Source organism: Martes martes (assembly GCF_963455335.1).
Source record: "Martes martes genome assembly, chromosome: 12".
Taxonomy (NCBI): domain Eukaryota; kingdom Metazoa; phylum Chordata; class Mammalia; order Carnivora; family Mustelidae; genus Martes; species Martes martes.
In genome coordinates this window covers 96,101,922-96,121,624 of record NC_137900.1, presented here as the reverse complement: position 1 = coordinate 96,121,624, position 19,703 = coordinate 96,101,922, and the positions used below count along the sequence as shown (strand labels likewise).

General features: G+C 64.6%; 1 protein-coding gene across 2 annotated transcripts in view; it reads right to left on the bottom strand.

The window, feature by feature from the left end:
- The window catches only part of CACNA1B (calcium voltage-gated channel subunit alpha1 B), a gene marked incomplete at both ends in the record, with an annotated part of 175,908 nt that extends 157,175 nt beyond the window's left edge, over positions 1-18,733 (bottom strand). For both annotated transcript variants that reach the window (XM_080820781.1, XM_080820780.1), the window contains 3 exons: positions 13,802-13,941; positions 17,433-17,538; positions 18,453-18,733. In XM_080820781.1, coding sequence (XP_080676907.1) covers positions 13,802-13,941; positions 17,433-17,538; positions 18,453-18,733 — 527 coding nt within the window. The remainder of the gene's footprint in view (positions 1-13,801; positions 13,942-17,432; positions 17,539-18,452) is intronic.
- Between the last annotated feature and the right edge of the window lie 970 nt (positions 18,734-19,703).

The following is a 19,703-nucleotide window of genomic DNA, read 5'->3' as shown; positions in this document are numbered from 1 at the left end:
GTTAGAGCGTTAGGGTCTCGAGTTCTCCCCACAAGAACTGAGGAGAAGGAAAGTGAAGTCAGCCCACGGCAAACAGACAACGAGAGAAATCGGTGACGCTGAAGAAAGAGAGAGAAAGGAAAAAACCAGAGTGAAACCGAGAGCTGGTTCTCTGAGAAGATCATAAAATGGACGACCTCGAGCGAGCCCGACTAGGAGAGACAGAGAAGACCCGAGGAGGCCTGAGGGAGGCTATCCCAGGGCACGCAGCGGCTCCACGCGCAGAATCCGACTGCGTAGACCACATGGACCACTGCCCCGAAAGGCACAAAGTGCCACAGGGCGTCCCATGGGAGCCACATGCTTCCAAGACCCGTGAAGGGAGCCGAATCCATGATCCAACAACTCCCACAAGCCCCAAAAAAGGAATCTGCAGGCCCAGTTGGATTCACTGCAGAATTCTACCAAGTATTTAAGGAATTCACGGCGTTCCTACACGACGGTTTCCAGAAAACTGGGTGGCGAGGGGACCAGCTCCAGACTCATGTCAGGAGGCAGGACCGCCCAGATCCGCAGACGGCGCCGAGCGGAGCAGAGCAACTCCAGCCGAGAACCCTCGCGAGCCCAGCGGCGCGGACCCCTCCCAAACCAGGACGCGAAAACGGAGCCGAAACCACGACATGTTCATTCCGCGGGGGAAAGTGGCTCAAAACTCAAAACTCGGTCACTGCGATCCCCCGGGTCACAAAGCCAGGGAAGCCGGGTTCACGCCGACGCGGAAAGAACACTGAACGAAGGGGACCCTGACTCACGACACAATTTCTCAGAAGATAGAGCCTCACCTTAAGAACAGGCACCTACAAAACCCAGAGCAAGCTGAGCGCGGAGGCCGGGTGTCTCCTCCGGAGACGAGAGCCAGACGCGGACGCGCGCCCACCGCGGCTCAGCAGCGAGCCGCCGCCCCGTCGGGGCCGTCAGGCAAGAAGAGGAGAGCGAAGGCGTAAGATTGGAACCCAAGAAATGAAACTGTCCCTGCTTACAAATGACATATTTGTCCACATAGAAAATTCAAAAAAACCTCAGAAAGAAAGAAAATATCTCCCAGAACTAGTGAGTTCCGCATGGTGGCAGGATTAAAGACAAACATATACATATCGACTATCTTTGTAGATACCAGCGATGGAAACCGAGACACCAAAGATACAACACAAGGCGACAGCATTTATCCTCAAGCAAACGGACAGGAGGGCTTCGCTGGAACTCTGAGGAAACACGTGCAGGCCCCGAACCCTGAAAACTGCAAAATGCTGAGGACAGAAGTCGAACGAGGTCCATGCAGGCGGAGACAGCCCTCCCTCGGACTGGAAGACAACGGAATAGAGGTGTCCCTGCTCTCAAACGAACTCCCATCAGGGTCTGTGCACGTACCAACAAGATCACTCCAAAATTTATAGGAAAGAAAAGAAACTAGAACAGCTTAAACAATTTGGGGGGAGAAAAGAAAGTAGGGGGCATGAGTGTGTGTGATTTGAAGACTTACGTGGCCACAGTAATCAAGACAGTGCAGGCCCGGTGGGGAGATGGACACACCAGTGGGACAGAAGAGAGAATCCCAAAACACACCCACTCAGATATGCCCGGGTTATTCCTGACAGAAGTAGAAAAAAAAAGTCATCGCAGGAGATACAGGCTTTTCAACCAATTGTTGCAGAGCAAGCGGGGAGAGAAAAAAATTACCTCAGCCTCCTCCTCAAACCTGATACAAAAATCATCTCGAGGGACATCTCAAGGGCTTAGCTGGTTGAGCAACTGCCTCCAGCTCAGGTCATGATCCTGGAGCCCCAGGATTGAGTCCCACGTCGGGGCGGGGGTGGGGGGGGGGTCCCTGCTCAGCGGGGGGTCTGCTTCTCCCTCTGAACTTCTCCCCTCTCATTCTCTCTCTCTCTCAAATAAATAAACAAAATCTTTAAAAAAAAAAATAACTCGGAACTGGTCACGGACTTAAAAGTGATCCATCAAACAGTCAAACTTGTGGGGGAGAAAACCTTCAGGACCGAGCGCCGCGGAAGAGCTGGACCCCGGACCACAGGTGCCGTCCGGGCACAGAGAAGCTGGACGTCGTTCACAAGGACCCTTCTGCTCTGCAAAAGTCCCTTCTAGAAGGATGAAATATAAGCTACGGACCCGGAGAAAATACTTGCGACAGGCCAGCATCCCACCGCCGGCCGAGTGTGAGCCGGGCCGTGCGGACACACGGGGGTACGGGAGCGCAGGAAAGCCGTCCGACACCACAGCCGGGGGAGCACAAACTGAAACCGGGGAGACCTCACCGCACGTCTACCAGAACGGCCGAAACGAGAGGGGTGACACCACACGCCGCGAGGCCCAGAGAAGCGACCACGCGTGCAGTGCTGCTGGGAATGTGAAAATGGGAAGACAGCCTCTGGGTGACAGCTGGGTAGTTGTGCTCTTGGGTGCTCGTCCCAGAGGAAACTCAGTCGCACAAAAACCCGGTAGCAAAGTGCACAGCAACTCATTTGTGTTATCTCCAAACCTGCAAACAACCCGTGTCCTGCGGCAGGTGGGTTCCAGGCGAGCTGCTGGGGCCACAGGGCAGCCGCACTGGGCAACGGAGTGTGCCCACCAGACCCCCCGCATCAGCCTCGGAGCCGACAGCCGACCCCAAAGGACAAGAGTCCATTTTTATACTATCCTTAAAAACACAAAACTATGGACACAAAGGACGGATGAGTGACTGCCGATGGGCTGGAGGGGGCGCGAACGGAGCCCGGTGGGGGGCCAGGTGTGGCTCTGGGCCTCAGTCACTGTCTCTGTACGTGGGGAATCCACCCGGAGCTCAAGGTGAAACATTCCATTCTTTAGACGGAGGTGCTGATGGTGGCCTCTGGCTTGGGACGGCTGTAGGGACAGCATGCAGGGGACCTCACAAAACAGTGTTTAGGGCCTCAAGTCTCAGGAGCTAGCCAGCCGGCCTCCCTCTTCCTCCCGGCACTGGGGACAGGTCTGGAGGTCTCTGTGGCCACCCACCCCGCACTGCCCGGTCCCCAAGGAGGAAATGCACCCGCAGGAGGGGCTCTAGACTCAAGGAGAGACCAGAAGCGGAGGGCCAGGCTGGAGGGCAGCAGGGCCGGCTGGGCTCCCAGCTCTGCAGGGCTTCTGGGTCTCCGGTTGTGCCTCAGTGGACACGCAGGTCCCTGGACTGACCGGGTGATGGGAAGAAAGAAACACTGACTTCCTGCCCATCCCGAGGCCGTCCCCTCCCCCATCACTGCCTTCTCAGAACCAGAGGCCTGCGGTGGGGGCGGGGGGGGGCACGTGGAGGCTCCTCAGGGGTTCCCCTCCCCCGCCCCCGACAGGAGGCTGTGGCACACCCAGGGGACTTTCTACTTCCCGCCACATCAGCAGAATCCACCCCACCCCCTGCCCGGGGGCCAGGTTGGGGAGCTCCTGCCTTGACCCAGCGCTCGGTGCTCCTGGGTCCTGCTGGGCTGGGGCTTTGCTAGGGCAGAGGGAGGAGAAAGGGCCCACAGCAGGAAGAGGGGGCAGGACAGTGCTCGGCCACAAACGCCAGCCGCAGCAGACAGGCGCCTGGCGTCAGTCCCAACGCCACCCTGTGCCCGCGGAGGTCACGGGGGCTCCTGCTCTCCCAGCTGGGTTTAAGCCCCACAGCACCGGGCGAGCACATTCGGAACGGGGCGCGGTGGTGATGGGACAGATGGAGGCTTGTCCAGGCGGGCCTGGGGTCTGAGCACAGTCTGCTGTAGGCTCCATTGTGTCCTACTCCCACCAAATTCCTGTGTTGAAGCCCTAATCCCTCACCTGACTGTATTTGAAGGTAAAAAGGTTAAATAAGGTCATAAAGGTGGGTCCTAGTTCTGTAGGACTGTCCTATAAGAACAGGAGGAGACACCAGAGACCTCTCTCTGCGTGCACAAGGACTCAGCGAGAGGTCAGCCGGTCACGAGCTGGGAAGAGAGCGCTGGCCAGAACCAGCCCTGTCGGCGCCCGACCTCGGCCCTCCAGTCTCCAGCAGATGTCCGGGATTCGTTACGGCAGCCTGAGCTGACGAGCACACAGCCCTTCGAGGGAACACATCTGTGTGCGGAGAGATGGCTTTGTCACAGAGCTCTGGGCAGGGAGCCTCTTGGGGCAAGAGAAGGACGAAGAGGCCAGAGGGTGGAGGAGAGGGTGGGAGACGGCAAGAGGCCACAAGGGGCCCCCATCCCGCAGCCAGGACAGGGGACCAGACACAGGCTCTTGTTCTCTGGGGAGAGGGTGCCATTGGCCTGCATGCTGGGAGCTCCTGGAGTGGCCTCCCCAGGGAGGTGGCCGAGACGCAGAACTGGGGCACGGAGGAGCAAAGCGGGGCAGCAGTGAGGGGCTGCAGGGCAAGCAACCAGAGGCCCAGGGGACCGGCTGGGGACCGGGGGTCTGGGTCCGTCCGGCTGCAGATGGGGGTGGGGGGCTGGCCCAGGCAGGGGAGGGAGGCACAGGGTCCTGAAGAGCCCAGCCCTGCTCATCCCAGGGGTCCCTCGACGGACACAGCCCAAGAAGGGCCCAGGAGCCAGGCAGGGTGGGGAGCACAGCTGTTGAACATGTCCCTCCATCAGACTACCTGGCCCCTGGCTCCAGGCCCAGGAACAAGACATTAGCAACCATTAGCAACCCTTCTCACCTCCGTGTGAATATGCAACTCTGAGCTCACCGTGTGAGATGGGGGTGGGAGGGAGGGAGAGTCCAGGCCTGGGCTCCGCCACCAGCCAGGCATGCAGGGCCCAGCCCTCACCGGCCATGAGCCTAACCTCCCATGGCCTCTGACCTCCCGTGGCCTCTGCAGGTGCACCAGCCAGGTCCGTGGAGGTGGGCAGGACGGTGACACTGTGGGCAGGACCAAGGCTCCCAGAGGCCTGAGGGCTGAGCCTGGAGAGGAGGCCACAGACCAGCTCAGGTGAGCCCACCCCAAGAGTGGGAGCAGACCCGCAGGAACCCAAGGGAACCGAAGCTGCTGGGACTCTCCCAAACCAGACAGAAATGTGGATTTTCATGTGAAGTTCCTCCTCCTCCTCCCTCTTCTCTTGTTGAAAGCAGGCTCCGTGCCCAGTGTGGAGCCCAACGAGAGGCTTAAACTCCTGACCCTGACATCAAGACCAGAGCTGAAACCAAGAGTCAGACGCTTAACCACCTGAGCCACCCCAGCGCTCCAAAGCTCCTTCTTCTTAAACGTTGGCATCTCAGAACTCTGGCCGTGCCTCTTCAGCGCACCAGCCCCAGATCCAAGACAGGGAGCAACCTTGACAGCTGAGTGCCTCCCCCCAACAGCTCAGGGCGTCAGGCAGACCGCGCGCGGGACCCGAGAGTGGGCACACCCCAGCCCCTAGCCCAGCCCCAACCTGGCTGTGTCCCCTCCCTTCCCAGACGGGTGCCTCCGTCCAGCACCCCATCCCCCTCCCACTAGCCAGAACTGGACTGACATCTCCGGGCTGCCCCATCTACCTCCCTCCATCTCCTCACCGAAGAACTTGGTGGGCCCTGGGGGCAGGGTCCCCTGAGTGTGACCCCCAAGGCTTCAAGGCTCACTAAGAATGAAACTGGAAGGTGTCACTGCCCGACTCCCCACTCTCCTTCCGGCTCAGATGTCAGCGGCCCAGGAAGTCGTCGGCCACGTCGGAGCCTGGGGCTCCTTCTCTGCTCTGGGCCCCCTGGTTGCAGGTGTGCGGCCTGAGCCTATATCCCCTCCGGGCTGCTGGACTAGCTGGCAAGGAAGAGTTGTCCCCAAGCTGTACAGAGCCCTCCCAAGCATCTGCACACTGACCTGAGGCTCCTGCCCAGAGACCCCACCCAACCCCCACCACTCAAAGGCATGCCTAGGCCCGGCCGACTTTCCAGACACCCCAGGACCGCAGCCTGAATCCCAGAGTCAGGGGCCCATGGCCCAGCTCAGCCCTGGAGGCTGGGCAGTCTGGATCCCCTGCCCCACCCAGGATCACCCAGCCCTTGGGGCTAAAGGACAGGGCTCTTCCTCAGCCATGCCTCTGGACACGAGGCGCGAGTAGGGGCTTCTGCAGGCAGTGCTCAGGAGGGGCCTGGCTCTGGCTGCTTCCTAAAACAGAGGAAGAAGAGAGAGGGGAACCAGGAGAGAGGAAACAGAGGGGAGGGGGCTGGTCCTCTATAATACCAGGGCAGGCACCCGTGCTGCCAAGGGAGGCCCGGATCCCAACCTACCCCCCTCCCTCAGGTTACATAATCCAGCAGGGGGCCCGGGTCTGTCCCGAGGGACCAGCAGAGCCAAGAGAAGGCCACTGTCTGGAGGGAGGCTCCTGGGGGGCTGGGCCCAGGCCCCTCCGCCCACCCTCCCCCAGCCCACGGGGGCCTGCGAACCCCCGCACCATCTGTTCTGGATCACCAGTGGCTCCCCAGGACGCTGCCTGGACGGACTGACACTTCAGCCCCAAATAATACTGGTCCTGACAGCCTCCCTCTGCTGCTCCATGGGCCACTTGTTAGAATTCAGCCCCCCTCCCCTTGTCCCAACTACACACTGAGGAGGTCGTTTCTAGCATCAGGTGGGAATGAGAAGAGAAAGTCCAGCACCCCCCGACCTGACCAGGCACAGAGACCCCCCCGCAGCACCTCTGACCTGACCAGGCACAGAGACCCCCCAGCAGCCCCCCACCTGACCAGGCACAGAGATGCCCTCAGCAGCCCCCGACCTGACCAGGCACAGAGACCCCCGCAGCACCCCCCGACCTGACCAGGCACAGAGACCCCCGCAGCACCCCCCGACCTGACCAGGCACAGAGACCCCCGCAGCACCCCCCGACCTGACCAGGCACAGAGACCCCCCCAGCACCCCCCGACCTGACCAGGCACAGAGACCCCCCCCACAGCACCCCCCGACCTGACCAGGCACAGAGATGCCCTCAGCACCCCCCGACCTGACCAGGCACAGGGACCCCCCCAGCACCCCCCGACCTGACCAGGTACAGAGATGCCCTCAGCAGCCCCCGACCTGACCAGGCACAGAGACCCCCACAGCACCCCCCGACCTGACCAGGCACAGAGACCCCCCCCAGCACCCCCCGACCTGACCAGGCACAGAGACCCCCGCAGCACCCCCCGACCTGACCAGGCACAGAGACCCCCCCACAGCACCCCCCGACCTGACCAGGCACAGAGATGCCCCCAGCACCCCCCGACCTGACCAGGCACAGAGACCCCTGCAGCACCCCCCGACCTGACCAGGCACAGAGACCCCCCCCAGCAGCCCCCGACCTGACCAGGCACAGAGACCTCCGCAGCACCCCCCGACCTGACCAGGCACAGAGACCCCCGCAGCACCCCCCGACCTGACCAGGCACAGAGACCCCCCCACAGCACCCCCCGACCTGACCAGGCACAGAGATGCCCTCAGCAGCCCCCGACCTGACCAGGCACAGAGACCCCCGCAGCACCCCCCGACCTGACCAGGCACAGAGACCCCCCCACAGCACCCCCCGACCTGACCAGGCACAGAGACCCCCCCACAGCACCCCCCGACCTGACCAGGCACAGAGATGCCCCCAGCACCCCCCGACCTGACCAGGCACAGAGACCCCTGCAGCACCCCCCGACCTGACCAGGCACAGAGACCCCCCCAGCAGCCCCCGACCTGACCAGGCACAGAGACCCCCACAGCACCCCCCGACCTGACCAGGCACAGAGATGCCCCCAGCACCCCCCGACCTGACCAGGCACAGAGACCCCCGCAGCACCCCCCGACCTGACCAGGCACAGAGACCCCCCCCAGCACCCCCCGACCTGACCAGGCACAGAGACCCCCACAGCACCCCCCGACCTGACCAGGCACAGAGATGCCCCCAGCACCCCCCGACCTGACCAGGCACAGAGACCCCCGCAGCACCCCCCGACCTGACCAGGCACAGAGACCCCCCCCACAGCAGCCCCCGACCTGACCAGGCACAGAGATGCCCCCAGCACCCCCCGACCTGACCAGGCACAGAGACCCCTGCAGCACCCCCCGACCTGACCAGGCACAGAGACCCCCCCAGCAGCCCCCGACCTGACCAGGCACAGAGACCCCTGCAGCACCCCCCGATCTGACCAGGCACAGAGATGCCCCCAGCAGCCCCCGACCTGACCAGGCACAGAGACCCCCGCAGCACCCCCCGACCTGACCAGGCACAGAGACCCCCACAGCACCCCCCGACCTGACCAGGCACAGAGATGCCCCCAGCAGCCCCCGACCTGACCAGGCACAGAGACCCCCCCAGCAGCCCCCGACCTGACCAGGCACAGAGACCCCCCCCAGTAGGATCACAGTCACAAGAAGAAGACCCCATATGGGGCTAACTCTAATGGCTGAGCGGAACCCCGCTCCTGTGTCTAGAGCTCGCCCGCACACAGTGGGGCAGCCCAGGTCCAAACGCAGTGCTGCTGGGCACTCAGACATGGTGTCTTCTGTCATCTCAAACCCAGACACAGGGTCACTCCATACTCAGGTGTGAAGTCACTTGTCATCCGCCGGGAGGCCCAGCTCCCTGGTCCCCACAGGGGGACACACACACGGCTCGCCAGGGCCCAGGGCAGGCGTCCTCTGGACTTGGCTCCCCAGGGCACTCTCTCACACCTTCCCCGCTGCCGTCTGCCAGGCCTCCTCAGCACCAGGACGCAGGCCTGTCCACACCCCAACCGAACAAGGCAGCAGGCTTCCCGGCGGCCAAGGGCGGCCCAGGACCAAACTTCCTCCCCACGCAATGCTGCCTGCTCCCCCTCTCTTCTTCCCACAGGAGGCCCAGTCCAGGGAGGCAGGACCCTGAGCTCTAATTACATGTCCTGGAAAGAAATCCCAGTTTAATTTGAAGTAAAATGAGAAGCTGTGGTTGGAAATGTCCCCTAGAGAAGCCAACTGCCTGAGCTGGGACACATTGCTCTGCTGTCCCCTAGGACCAGGAAGGAAAGCACCAGGCTGAGGCCATGACGGGAGCAGGGACACTCAGGGCTTGGGGACTCTGGGTTCTCTGTGAGCAGGAAGATGTCCCTGGGGTCTACGGGGACCTCACCCTGCCCCTGCCCTGACTGCCAGCTGGAACCAACCCCTCAGGCCCAGGTGGGGGTGGGGATTCCGAGGGGGTTGGGAGAGGGGAGACAGTGACGGGGGGACGGCATCAGGAAGTCAGACACAGGTGGGCTGGGACGGGGGTGCCACACTAGGGAGGGGCCGGAGGGCTTCCTGTGGGCAATCCAGCAGACCTGTGCTCCCTCCGGCTCCATCCCGTCCACGGCCCCTCCTATCCGCCGCGGTTACCGAGCCCTCGGGTCCAGCTCCGCGCCCCAGCACCAGCCCCGCTCTCGGAGCCCGCCAGCGGCCCCTGGGGCCTCCTGCACCTTCACCCTCCTCCCAGCTCCCTGAGACCCACCGCTCATGCCTGCTCCTCCGCTGAGGGACCTTCCCAGCCCCCACGAGAGGACAAACCTCATCCCCAGGCTCTCCTGGCCTTCTGCGTCCCCACCTGCAGCCTGCACGTCCCCACGGCAGGCACCGTTTGTTCACGGTCTCCCCCGGAGAAGGCAGCCTCTGTGTCACCACCACGTCCCCGACAACTAGCGCATTTGGCAAGGACCGTCCAAGTGAGTGAGGGCACAGACGGCCAGACACCGAGTGAAGGAGGGAACGTGCACGGAGACGGAAGCCCAGGCAGGGGGAACACTGGACGCCGGCCAAGGGAAGCCATCCTCCCTCCCTCTCCCCCATCTCCCCTGTCCCTGGGCACCAGCCCTGCCTGCTCACCCACCAGTCCCTCCCCCACTTCCTGCTTAGAGGCCCACAGACACAGAGCCCAGGGTTCGGGATCCCACTTCCCCTCGTCCACCTAGGACGGCTCTCCAGCACTTCCCGTCGACAGCCTCCGCTCGTCCTCGCCTCTGGGACTAGCGCACAGGCCGCCGTCCTCTCCGGCCCCTTCACCTCCCTCCGGCCACGGCCCCAGCTTGCTGCCTTGCGCTGCCACAAAACCCCCTGGGAAGAAGAGCCGCCCCCGGGGGCTCACCCCGCACCCCTCTCCGTCCCTGCGAGAGCCCCTCCCAGCCAGCCCTTGTCCAGAACCGAACGCCGCGCTCACTCCGCTGGGCACCCGCCTCTTGCTTCTGTTCGACAAGGGCTCTTCCTCCCAGAAACACCACCCGCTTTCCTCCTCGGGCCCTGCAACACCTTGCTGGCCAGTCCCAACCTACAGACTCGGCGCCCTGGGCTCAAATGGGCAGCTTCCCCAGGAATCCCGTCTCGTCTTGGGCTCGGAAGACCATCGGGACCCTGGGTCCTGCGTCGACACCTCCAGCCACAGCCTCCCGAGCGTCTAGGTGGCTCACCCCTTCTGTCCTTCCAAACTCACCGTGGAGGACTTCTCTGAGCGTCCCACACGGCAGCCTCCCAGCCCACATTCCACACTCCTTACCGCTCTTCCCTGTGGGGGACTGAAGCACGGGGTTTCCATTTACGGACTGATCTCCATGGTGCCCCCACCCCAGGCACGGCGACGTAGCCAGGAAGCGGCCAGTCAAAACCTGACCTTATGGAGCCTAGATTTAGGGCCAGGGTAGGGACGGCACAATGGAACCTCACGCGTAAAAGAAAGGTGACGATCGAGGAAGACTGTTCATGCTAAGAAGAAACCGAGTAGGGCTGCAGAGACCTTGCCCCCCGGAAAGCGGCCCACGGGGCAGAGGCTCCGTGGGCTGGTTCGCCGCTGTGTCCCCAGCACCCAGCAGAGGCTCAGCAAACTTCGCATAAATAAGTGATGAGTGGTTAGCAAATGATGCCCTCAAAAGAGGTCCGCTCCAGTGACAGACGCCTGGACGAGAGGGCAGACGGACAGACTGTAGGCAGGACAGCCCCTCAGCTCATTCCCGAGAAGCCAGGACTAGATGCTGGGACCCCAGTGCCAAGGGTGAACCCAGGCTTGGTTTACAGGTGAGTCTATGAGGGAAAGAGGGTTCCCTGAGGCAGGGGTGGAGTCCCCATCCCAGCCTGGGGTTCCTCTCATGACCCGCACACCAGCCTCAAGAGCACAGGGACCCCAGCGGGCCTCGAGGGACAAGTTGGGCTTCACCAAGCAACGCGGCCTCCCCAGCCAGAGTCCCTCCCTCCCCGCCATGGGCCTCCAGCCCTCTGAGCACCAATTAAGTAAACCCTAATTAAAAACAACAAAGTAATGAGAAGTAATGCCCCTCCCACGGCTAAGCGGGGACTGCGGCTCGGGAGGGGCTGGATCCGGCGACTCCCTGCCCCCCCACCCCCACTAGCACGCACATCGAGACGGGCCAGGGCCCTCCTCCTACCACAGACACCCACGCACACACGCAGGTCCCCTCGTCCCCATGAGCTGTGAGCAGGAGCAAGACAGCAGGTCCCTTGCAGACTCCAGGCCCACGCGGGAGCCCCTCCCCACCCGGGGTCCCCTCCCCGCCTACAGCCACCTCTGGGGACGTTGTGCAGAGACAGAAGCCTGGACACCCGGCCCTCCTCCTGTAGACACAGAGAGTAGAGACTCTGCATCCCAGAAGAGAGACAGAATGAGGCCGAAAAGAGAAAGTCAGCAAGAAAGACAGAGAGGGAAAGAACCAGAGACAGAGAGGATGAAGGAGAGAGAAAGGGTCAGAGATACGGAGACAGGACCAGACAAGTGGGGGAGAAGGAGGGAAGGAGGGACAGAGAGGCGGGGGCGGGCGGGCGGGCGGGGTACGATAGAGGGCAGGAGAGAAGTAAGGGACGATCGGGGAGAGGGAAGAGACGAGGACAGATGGAGCGATCCCCAGAGTAGGGTAGGGGCCAGCATTAAGGTCTCAGGACCTGTGGGACCCTCTCCCTGGGGCCTCCAGGAAGATGGGCACATTCTCTTCTCTTGCGTGTCACAGGCCAAGGAGGGCAGCCCGGGGTGCTCTCCCCTCAGGAGGTCTCTCCCAGCCCTCACTGAGGGGCCAGCTTCCTGGACCCCCATCAGGACGAGCTTATCGGAAGACCAGGGGTCCCGCCATGGGGTGAGTGGGGGCTCCTCTGCCTCCCTGCCTTGCCCCCGGAAGCCCAAGCACTCAGCACCAAAGATCGCCTCCCGGGAGGCAGGGCCGAGCCCCAAGCACCCGCCACCTCACCCGTTAGTCAATTCAGCAGACACTCTCTGACCTCTCCTGGGGACCCGCCCCAAGCAAGGCTCTGGGGACACCCTGAAAAATAAGACACCACTCCCGTCCTCAGGGACTCACACCTCAAGAGAGGGAGCGATGTAAACAGCAGCGACACCCCTGGCCCCTCCCCAGTGCCTGCGGGGGATGGGGGGGCGAGCGCCCTGCCCTCCGAGGATGGGGGGCATGTGGGTGGCTGCCAGTCTCCACAAAACCTCAGGGACTCTTGGTAAATGCCACCCTGACACCACACCCGCCCGGGAACAGGGAGTGCCCCTGTGTCTGCTGCTGGAGCCCCACAACTCCCCGGAGAAGGCTCCCCGCTCCCCTCCCTCCTTAGTCATCATGAAACATGGAATGGAAATCCGAGAGTTGTGCATAAAACCCATTCATCTGGAATTCACAGGCGCCCGCCCCATCGGTGCTGGCAAAAGGGTGGTGAGGGCCACAGGCTCCGGCTGAGTGAAAGCACAAGGAGGAGGGGCCTGGGACAAGCCCGAGTCCCTCCAGGAGACACCCGCCAGGGGGAGGCCAGCCCGGCGCCAGCACAGAACTCAGGCCGAGCCGTCAACAGCTGTACAAACAGGGAAGCAGGCCCCCCGGGATAGGGCAGGCACCCCGAGAGCCGGGCCCAGGAGCCCAGAGTCTGTGTCTTCTCACCTGCCGGGAGCCTGTGAAGCTTGAGCCCCAAACCCAGGCTCTCACGGTCACCTCCTCCCTCCGGTGCCTTCTGCCCAAACCACCTCCGCACGTGAGCGCACCCACACCAAGGCAGGTTAGGGGTCACTGGGCAGACAGCACAAGGGTGGAGATCCTGGGCACGATCACCCCTCTTTGGGAAGGACGGTTCTGGGCCACAGCGGGGCCTGCTCCCTCCTCTCTGATCTGGGCTCTGAGCCTCTCCAGGGCCACTGAGGCCCCAGGGAAGAAGAGACTGCCGTCCCTGGCCTGGGCTGGGGCCCCCGGGGCCTGGGCTGTGCAAACAGGTCCTCTGGAGCAAATTCCCCGAGCACTCCCCCGCTCCCCCCGCCCAGCGCAGAAGCAGCAAGGCCTCCGCTCCGGTCCTCAGCCCGCTGGCCAGAGGAGGGGCCCGCCCGGCAGACGCAGAGACTGAGACCCCAAAGGGTGGGGGCGTGCTGCCTGCACCCCGGCCCCCAGCGCACCCCCAGGTCAACCTCTAGACCTCCTGGGCGGCTTGGGGAAGCCCAAAGCGGTCATGACCAGGGTCCGCTTGAGGAGGAAGGCGGTGGGCAGGACACCCTGACTGAGCACCGTCCCGGGGCCGGGAACCGAGGAAACAGGCTGACAAGCTCAGGCGAGCGCGGCACCGAGCGCGTCCGGGGAGCTCCTCGGGCCGGAACCAGCTGAGCCGCTCGGGAGAGCCTCGAGCCCCCGCCCGCACGGTAGGCCCGCGGCCTAGCCCGCCCGTGGCTCTGCTCGGGGGCGGCTACACCTGAGCGGGAACCGGGGAGCCGCCCTTCAGCCGAGATCACCACACACAGGGCAACAGCTCCGGCCCACACGGGCTGGCAATCCCGCGTTGCCTCGCATGCACCACGGGCCGGTGTGGACGCTGCTGCCCAAGCCCCAGCCCCCCGCAAGGGCACAGCCCGCCCCGGCCGCCTACCCGGTGAGAACCACCACGAAGTCCATGACGTTCCAGCCGTTGCGCAGGTAGGAGCCCTTGTGGAAGACAAAGCCCAGAGCTATGATCTTGATCCCCGCCTCAAAGCAGAAGATGCCAATGAAATAGGGCTCCGTGTCGTCCTGAGGAGAAGCGGAGAGAGGGTCGCCACCGCCCGCGAGCTCGGCAGGCCCAGGGCGGCGGCCGCACCGAACGCGCCGCCCCAGCTCCGCGCCTCCGCTCGGCCTCACCAGCCACACGTCACACGTCTTCTGTCGCTCGCTCCCCTGCCCTGCTGTCCTAACAGGGAACGGGGAGGGGTCCTGGGACCTCCCACCCCTCGAGGCCCTGCAGCAGGGGAAGCCAGGCTGACAGCACCTGTGGGCTACGCAATCCACCCCGCGCCAATCCACTGCTCTAAGGGAAACAGACACGGGGAGGTCCAGGAACTGGGCTGCAGACTCACGGTTTGTTGGAAACAGAGCCGTTCTCAGACCCAGAGGTGATCTGGGTCTGATCCTGGGCTCCAACCGTTGCCGAAGTTGCCTGGATAAAGTCCCAGCTCCCTAGAGAGCAGCCCAGGACCCGCTTATTCATTCAGCACACATCTCGCGCTAATCGCAACACACACATTCCGGTCTTGGTGGGGCAACCACAGCCCAGCCTCGGGGAGCCTCCGGAGAGCAAGACGTCCAGCCAGGCGGCAAGGAAAGGAGCTCCAGGTGGAGGGAACAGGGTGAGCAGAGCAGTCTTGTCCCTCCACCAAGAGCATGCACTGGGGCCGGGCCCCTCTGGTGCTGAGCAGGGTGGGAAACACAGGGTTCCGGAAGGAGGGTGCCCCGTGGACACAGGCACAGCCAGTGTGGTCAGTGACCCCGGGCATCGCTCACATGGGGAAGGCGAGAGAACCTTGGTGCACGGGGGCCCCAGGGAACTGGACCAAGGGGCTGCACTTGGAGGGTCAGCATGAGAAACGGCCTGAGCACTAACTTCAGACACCTGTGCGCCAGGGCTGCTGCTGCAAAGAGCAGATGGACTGGGCAGGGAAGGGTCTGCCCGCGGGGAGCCGCCACAGGGACTGCCCTTCAGACAGCAGCTCGGCCCTGCCTTCGAGGGGCCAGGGTTGCGGGGTCCGAGGACGGGCCACCACAGGGCTACAGGGGAGGGAGGGCCAGACTGGCTCCCAGCAGCCGCTCTCAGCTCCCACTGAGGGCCGTACCTTCCTCCCCCAGGAAGCCTGGTCCCCAAGAGCTCTCCCCGTCTGTCCTGGTGTCCCCTCCGCCTGGGCCTTCCCAGCTGGGCATGGCGGAAGCGACCTCCCTGAGGGGCCCCGTCAGCCCAGTGTCCATCATGGCTCAGCCCTGCCGTCCTGCTACCCAGATGCTGACTCATGACAGAAATAATCGCCCGGAAGCTTTAGGTCTAGTTTAGTTCTGGAGGGTCCCCCGTCCTCAAGGAAACGGGGCTGCTGACATCTGGCCCAGGAAACAGCTTGGCTGAGCAAACACATCCTAACAGAAAGCTTCTGGCCACACAAAAGAGCAGGCAAGAGCTGGGAGACGCCGTGCGGCCCCACCCCAGACTCTCTCATCACTGCTCTTTCCCCAGCCCCACTCTTGAGGAGTGGCTTGCGGAGGGTTGGGTGGACAGACAGCCATGGGCTTGGTGGATGGTGGAGTGGGACTGCCAGCTAGGGGTTCTGGCTACGAGCTGCTCAGGCAGGGGATGGGTGCTGGGAGCCAGAGCCCCCAGACACAGGGAGCTGTGGAGACCCCATCCCAGTCCAGGCTGAAAAACAAGGGAGCGCCTGCATCACCTAGCCTCTTACCCCAGCAAGCCTCCTCTCCAGGTCCTGCTCTGTGTTACAGCTTCCTCTCCACTAAGGGTCTGAAAGCCTATGCCTGCACACAGGGCTAGGGTCAGCAAGGGCTCCTCATGCCTCTAGACCAGGCCCAAGCTGGGCACATTCTGCTTGTCTTCCCCATAGCCCCAACCCCCACCCCCAACACAAAGCAAACCTTCCCTCACCTGGAGGCAGGAGCTCAGACTTGCCCAGATGCCTGGCTGGCCCAGCCAAGCCTGCCACCCAGCAGGGACAAGCCTAAGACCGACCACTGTACACCAGCCTCCCTGCTCCCCTGACCCCCCACCATCTCTTGGCCCGTTTCCTTCTGGCCCTACCCCTGTCAGACTTCCCTGGAGGCACCGCCACGCCCTGGGGCCCGGCAGAGTTTCCCCACTCTCACTTTCTCTTCTCCAACCTTCAGAACAGACGCTCACCACAAGCACACACAACACCAGCCTGCACGAGGGGCCCACAGGAAGCCGGCCACCCCTGTCTGGCTCCACAGGAGGCAAGAGGCACCCACAAGGACCACACCCACTCGTGTCTGGCGGCACGGCTGAGCCGCCCTCACACCCCTCCTCTCGCACAACCCAAACCCCTGGCCTGCAGAACACGGCTCCAGGGAGCCTCCCGTTCCCTGGCTGTCCACTCCCTCGCCTTCTTGTATTGCCTTGCCCAAGTGTGAGCACCCCCAAATCAGCCTTCCTCTGTCTTCCCTTCCCCAGCCCTGGGCCTGTGATGGCCGGGAGGGGGAGTTCAGGGCTAAGCACTGAACTGTCCCAGTAGCACCTCCTGTCTATCTCCACCAAAGTTAGGGAAAGAAACTATGGAGAGGACCAATTGCTTGCCAGGGTACAAGGAAAGAGCGATTCTCCTCTCCATGCCCAGTGCCCCTAGGAGAGGCTGGGCTGTCTCTCAGGGACCTTAGGACTTCTAGCGGCTCTCCGGCAGGGCTTCAGACCCCCTCTCCAGACCCCTGCCCCTGCTCTTCTCCCTGCCCTCGGGCCTAAGAACCCACACGGAGCCCAGGCAAAGGGATCAGGTCAGGAGGAAAGACTGGGGGCTAGGGGACATAGCCTCACCTTTGAAGTGAGGCTCACTGGTCCAGATCACCCTCTGCCCCTCCAGAGACCCTGCCCTGGAGTTCTGACTGTCATGTGCAACAGGGGACTCCACAGGGATCTGCGGAGGCCTTGGCAGGAATGGCTGAAAACGATTTAGGTTGTTTGGGAAGAACGCTTCCCATATGGGGGCGTGGGGGGGACATGGGGAAGGGATTCCAAGGAGAGCCAGGAAAGACAACTCCGAAGGACAGGTGGACAGTCCCTAGACCCAAGACCACACCACAGGGACCAAAGACGATCCCAGCCCTGCAGGAAAGGGTGGGCAGCCAGAAAGGTGGGCGCTCGCAGACCTGACATTTCCCTGGGCCTTTATGAATGCCCCTCCCCCACCGTAGGTTTCACTTAGTTTCTTGGATCGGGCATAAGGTCGCGGAACTGAACAGCCCCTCTGAGGTCCGGGCGGTTAGCGGCCAGGGCAGACAGCTGCTGGCTAACGCGGGCTCTCTCGGGCCATGCCTCCCATCAGCGGCGGAGCGGGCTTCCCCCAGGCCTCTAGCCCCGAGGGAGGCGTCAGCCGCCGGGCTTCTCTGCTCTTCCTCCGCCGAGAAGAGCTCACCCGGCCGCGGGAAGCCGAACCGAGCCCCAGATGCTAGCGGGCCCGGAACCAGACAGGCGGCCGCCCCCCCCAGCCCCGCCCGCAGGCCCGCGCCGCCGCCGCACTCACCAGGCGCTCGGACATGGGCGTCTTGTCCCCGTCGGGGAGGTGCTGCTCCAGCGCCAGCACGATACAGTTGGCGATGATGGTGGCCAGGATCATGTACTCAAACGGAGTGCGTGGGTTAAGGAGCGGCCGGGAGGCGCCAAGGGGGCGGGCAGGCGGGGAGGCCGAGCCCCGGGCGCGCCGCGCGGCCGCCAGCGCCCGGGCTCCTCCGAGGGGCCGAGACCCACCGGCCGCAAGCCCTCCCCGCCCTCCCCTCGGGGGCCGCCTCCGGGCGGAGCCTCTGCAGTCCGGGCGGCAGCCCCTCGGCGCGTCCCGGCGGCCGTCAGCACCGTGGACAGCGCCCCCGCCCCGCCCGCGCGGCCCCCGCGACCCGAGGGGCTGGAGGAAGGACCCCGCGCAGGCGCACACCCCCACCGAGAGGCACGCAGCCACATGCACCTCCACGGGCACTCGCGCCGACATGTCCCCGGAGCCCCGAACGCACGCACGCGCAGCACCTGCAGCCAGGCACGCGCCCCGGCTCGCGTCCACACGGTGCTCACACCTACACAGACGCGGATTCGCCCTCGGGTGCCCTCCAGGCGGGCCGCGCGCTCTGCGCCCACACCGAGGGAGTGACGGACGAGTCCGGGGACGGGGGCTCCGCCCAGTGTCCATCCCGCTCCCGCAGCCGCCGCCACCACGACCGCACGCGCGCGCGCGCGCGCGCACACTCAAACACACGCACACGCGGCGCGCGGAGGGTCCCGGAGCCCCGCCCCGCCCCCTCCTCGCCGAGAGCCGCGTCCCCGATCCGCCTCTCCCCAGGTCGCACCCTCCTCCCGACCCCGGGGAAGATGGCCACTGGGCGCCGCACGGGACCCGCCCCAGCCCCGGCCTCCCCCCCCACCCCCCGCCACCCCCGCCCAGGCCGCCCCTCCCAGACCCGCCCGGGCGCGGACGCCGGACGCCGCGCCCGGCCCCCGTCCCCTCGACCTCGGACGGTCCCCCGGCCCCCGCGCGGCCCGGCCCCCGGCAGGATATGGCCACTCGGTGATGCGCTTGGCGTATTTGCGGACGACGTTGTCTTCGCTGAAGACGAAGAGCGAGCGGTTGACGGTGAAGCAGTTCTGCTTGACCGGGATGGGGTTGTACAGCGCCATGGTCCGCGCGCGCTGCGCGATCGACTGCTTGTAGAGGACCCGCTGGCCCGGCTGCAGCCCCCCCGGGCCCGGGCCGCCCGGGCCGCCCGCCCCGCCGCCCCGAGCCCGCTCCCCACCGGCGCCCCCATAGCGGCTGCCCAGCTCGTCCCCGAAGCGGACCATGGCTCCCGGGCGCCGCGCGCATCCCCCGGCCCGGCGGCCCCGGCAAGGAGGGCGCGGGGCGCACCAGCCAGGCGCTCGGAGCCGAGCAGCCGCGGAGCCGCGGGACCCGAACCGGACCTCGCCCGGCCCCGCCGCCGCACCCGACTCCGCCGCCCGCACCACGCCCTATAAGGGGCCGGTCACGTGGCGGCGCCCGGCCAATCTGCGCTCGCCCCGCCCGCCCGCCCGCCACCCGCCCCGCCCCCAGTTGGCCGCCCCCGCCCTGTCCCCCGCGGCCGGTCCCGGCCGCCGGCGCTCTGGGCTGCGCCTCGGCCCCCGGGCCTCGGGGCTGAGCCCAGCCGGGGAGCGTGCGCCGCCTGCGCGTCCCGCCTCGTGCCGGGCCGGGCCCTGGCCGGATGCCGAACCCGGCAGGGGCGCCCGGGAGCCGGGCGGGGCTGGGAGTCCTCGACGGACCGCCGCTGAGCTGAGCGGCCCCAACGGACCCCTCCTCTGACCCCAGGAGCTGGAGACGTCAGCAGCCATGAGAAGCTCCAGCCCAAACTGCGGAGGATTAGACCCCCGACTCCCCATGCTTCTTCCCACACCCCACTCCCCTTGCTGCGGACCAGTGGCCTCCAAGATGCTGGCTCCGGGCCCTCTCCTGCCTTCCTTTCGGAGTCTCGGACATCCTCACAGACCATGTTCTCCACTCCTGGGCTTGGGTTTTCAGGATGCACAGCTCTGTCCTGGGGCCCCTCAGCCCTCAGTCATATCCTAGGCCTTCCTGTCAACACGCACTGAAGGGTTCCAACATCTCCGCTGAGAGATTGCTGCGTTCCACCATCCGTTCAATAAAAGCTGAAGCGAGCCTGCTGTGTGCTACCCAACCAGCCACCCATCCATAGTTCACCCATTCAGAGACTCCACTAAACCCCTGTTAGATGCCAGGCACGAGGCTCCCAGCTCTGCCTGCAGGGAGCTCACATTCTTA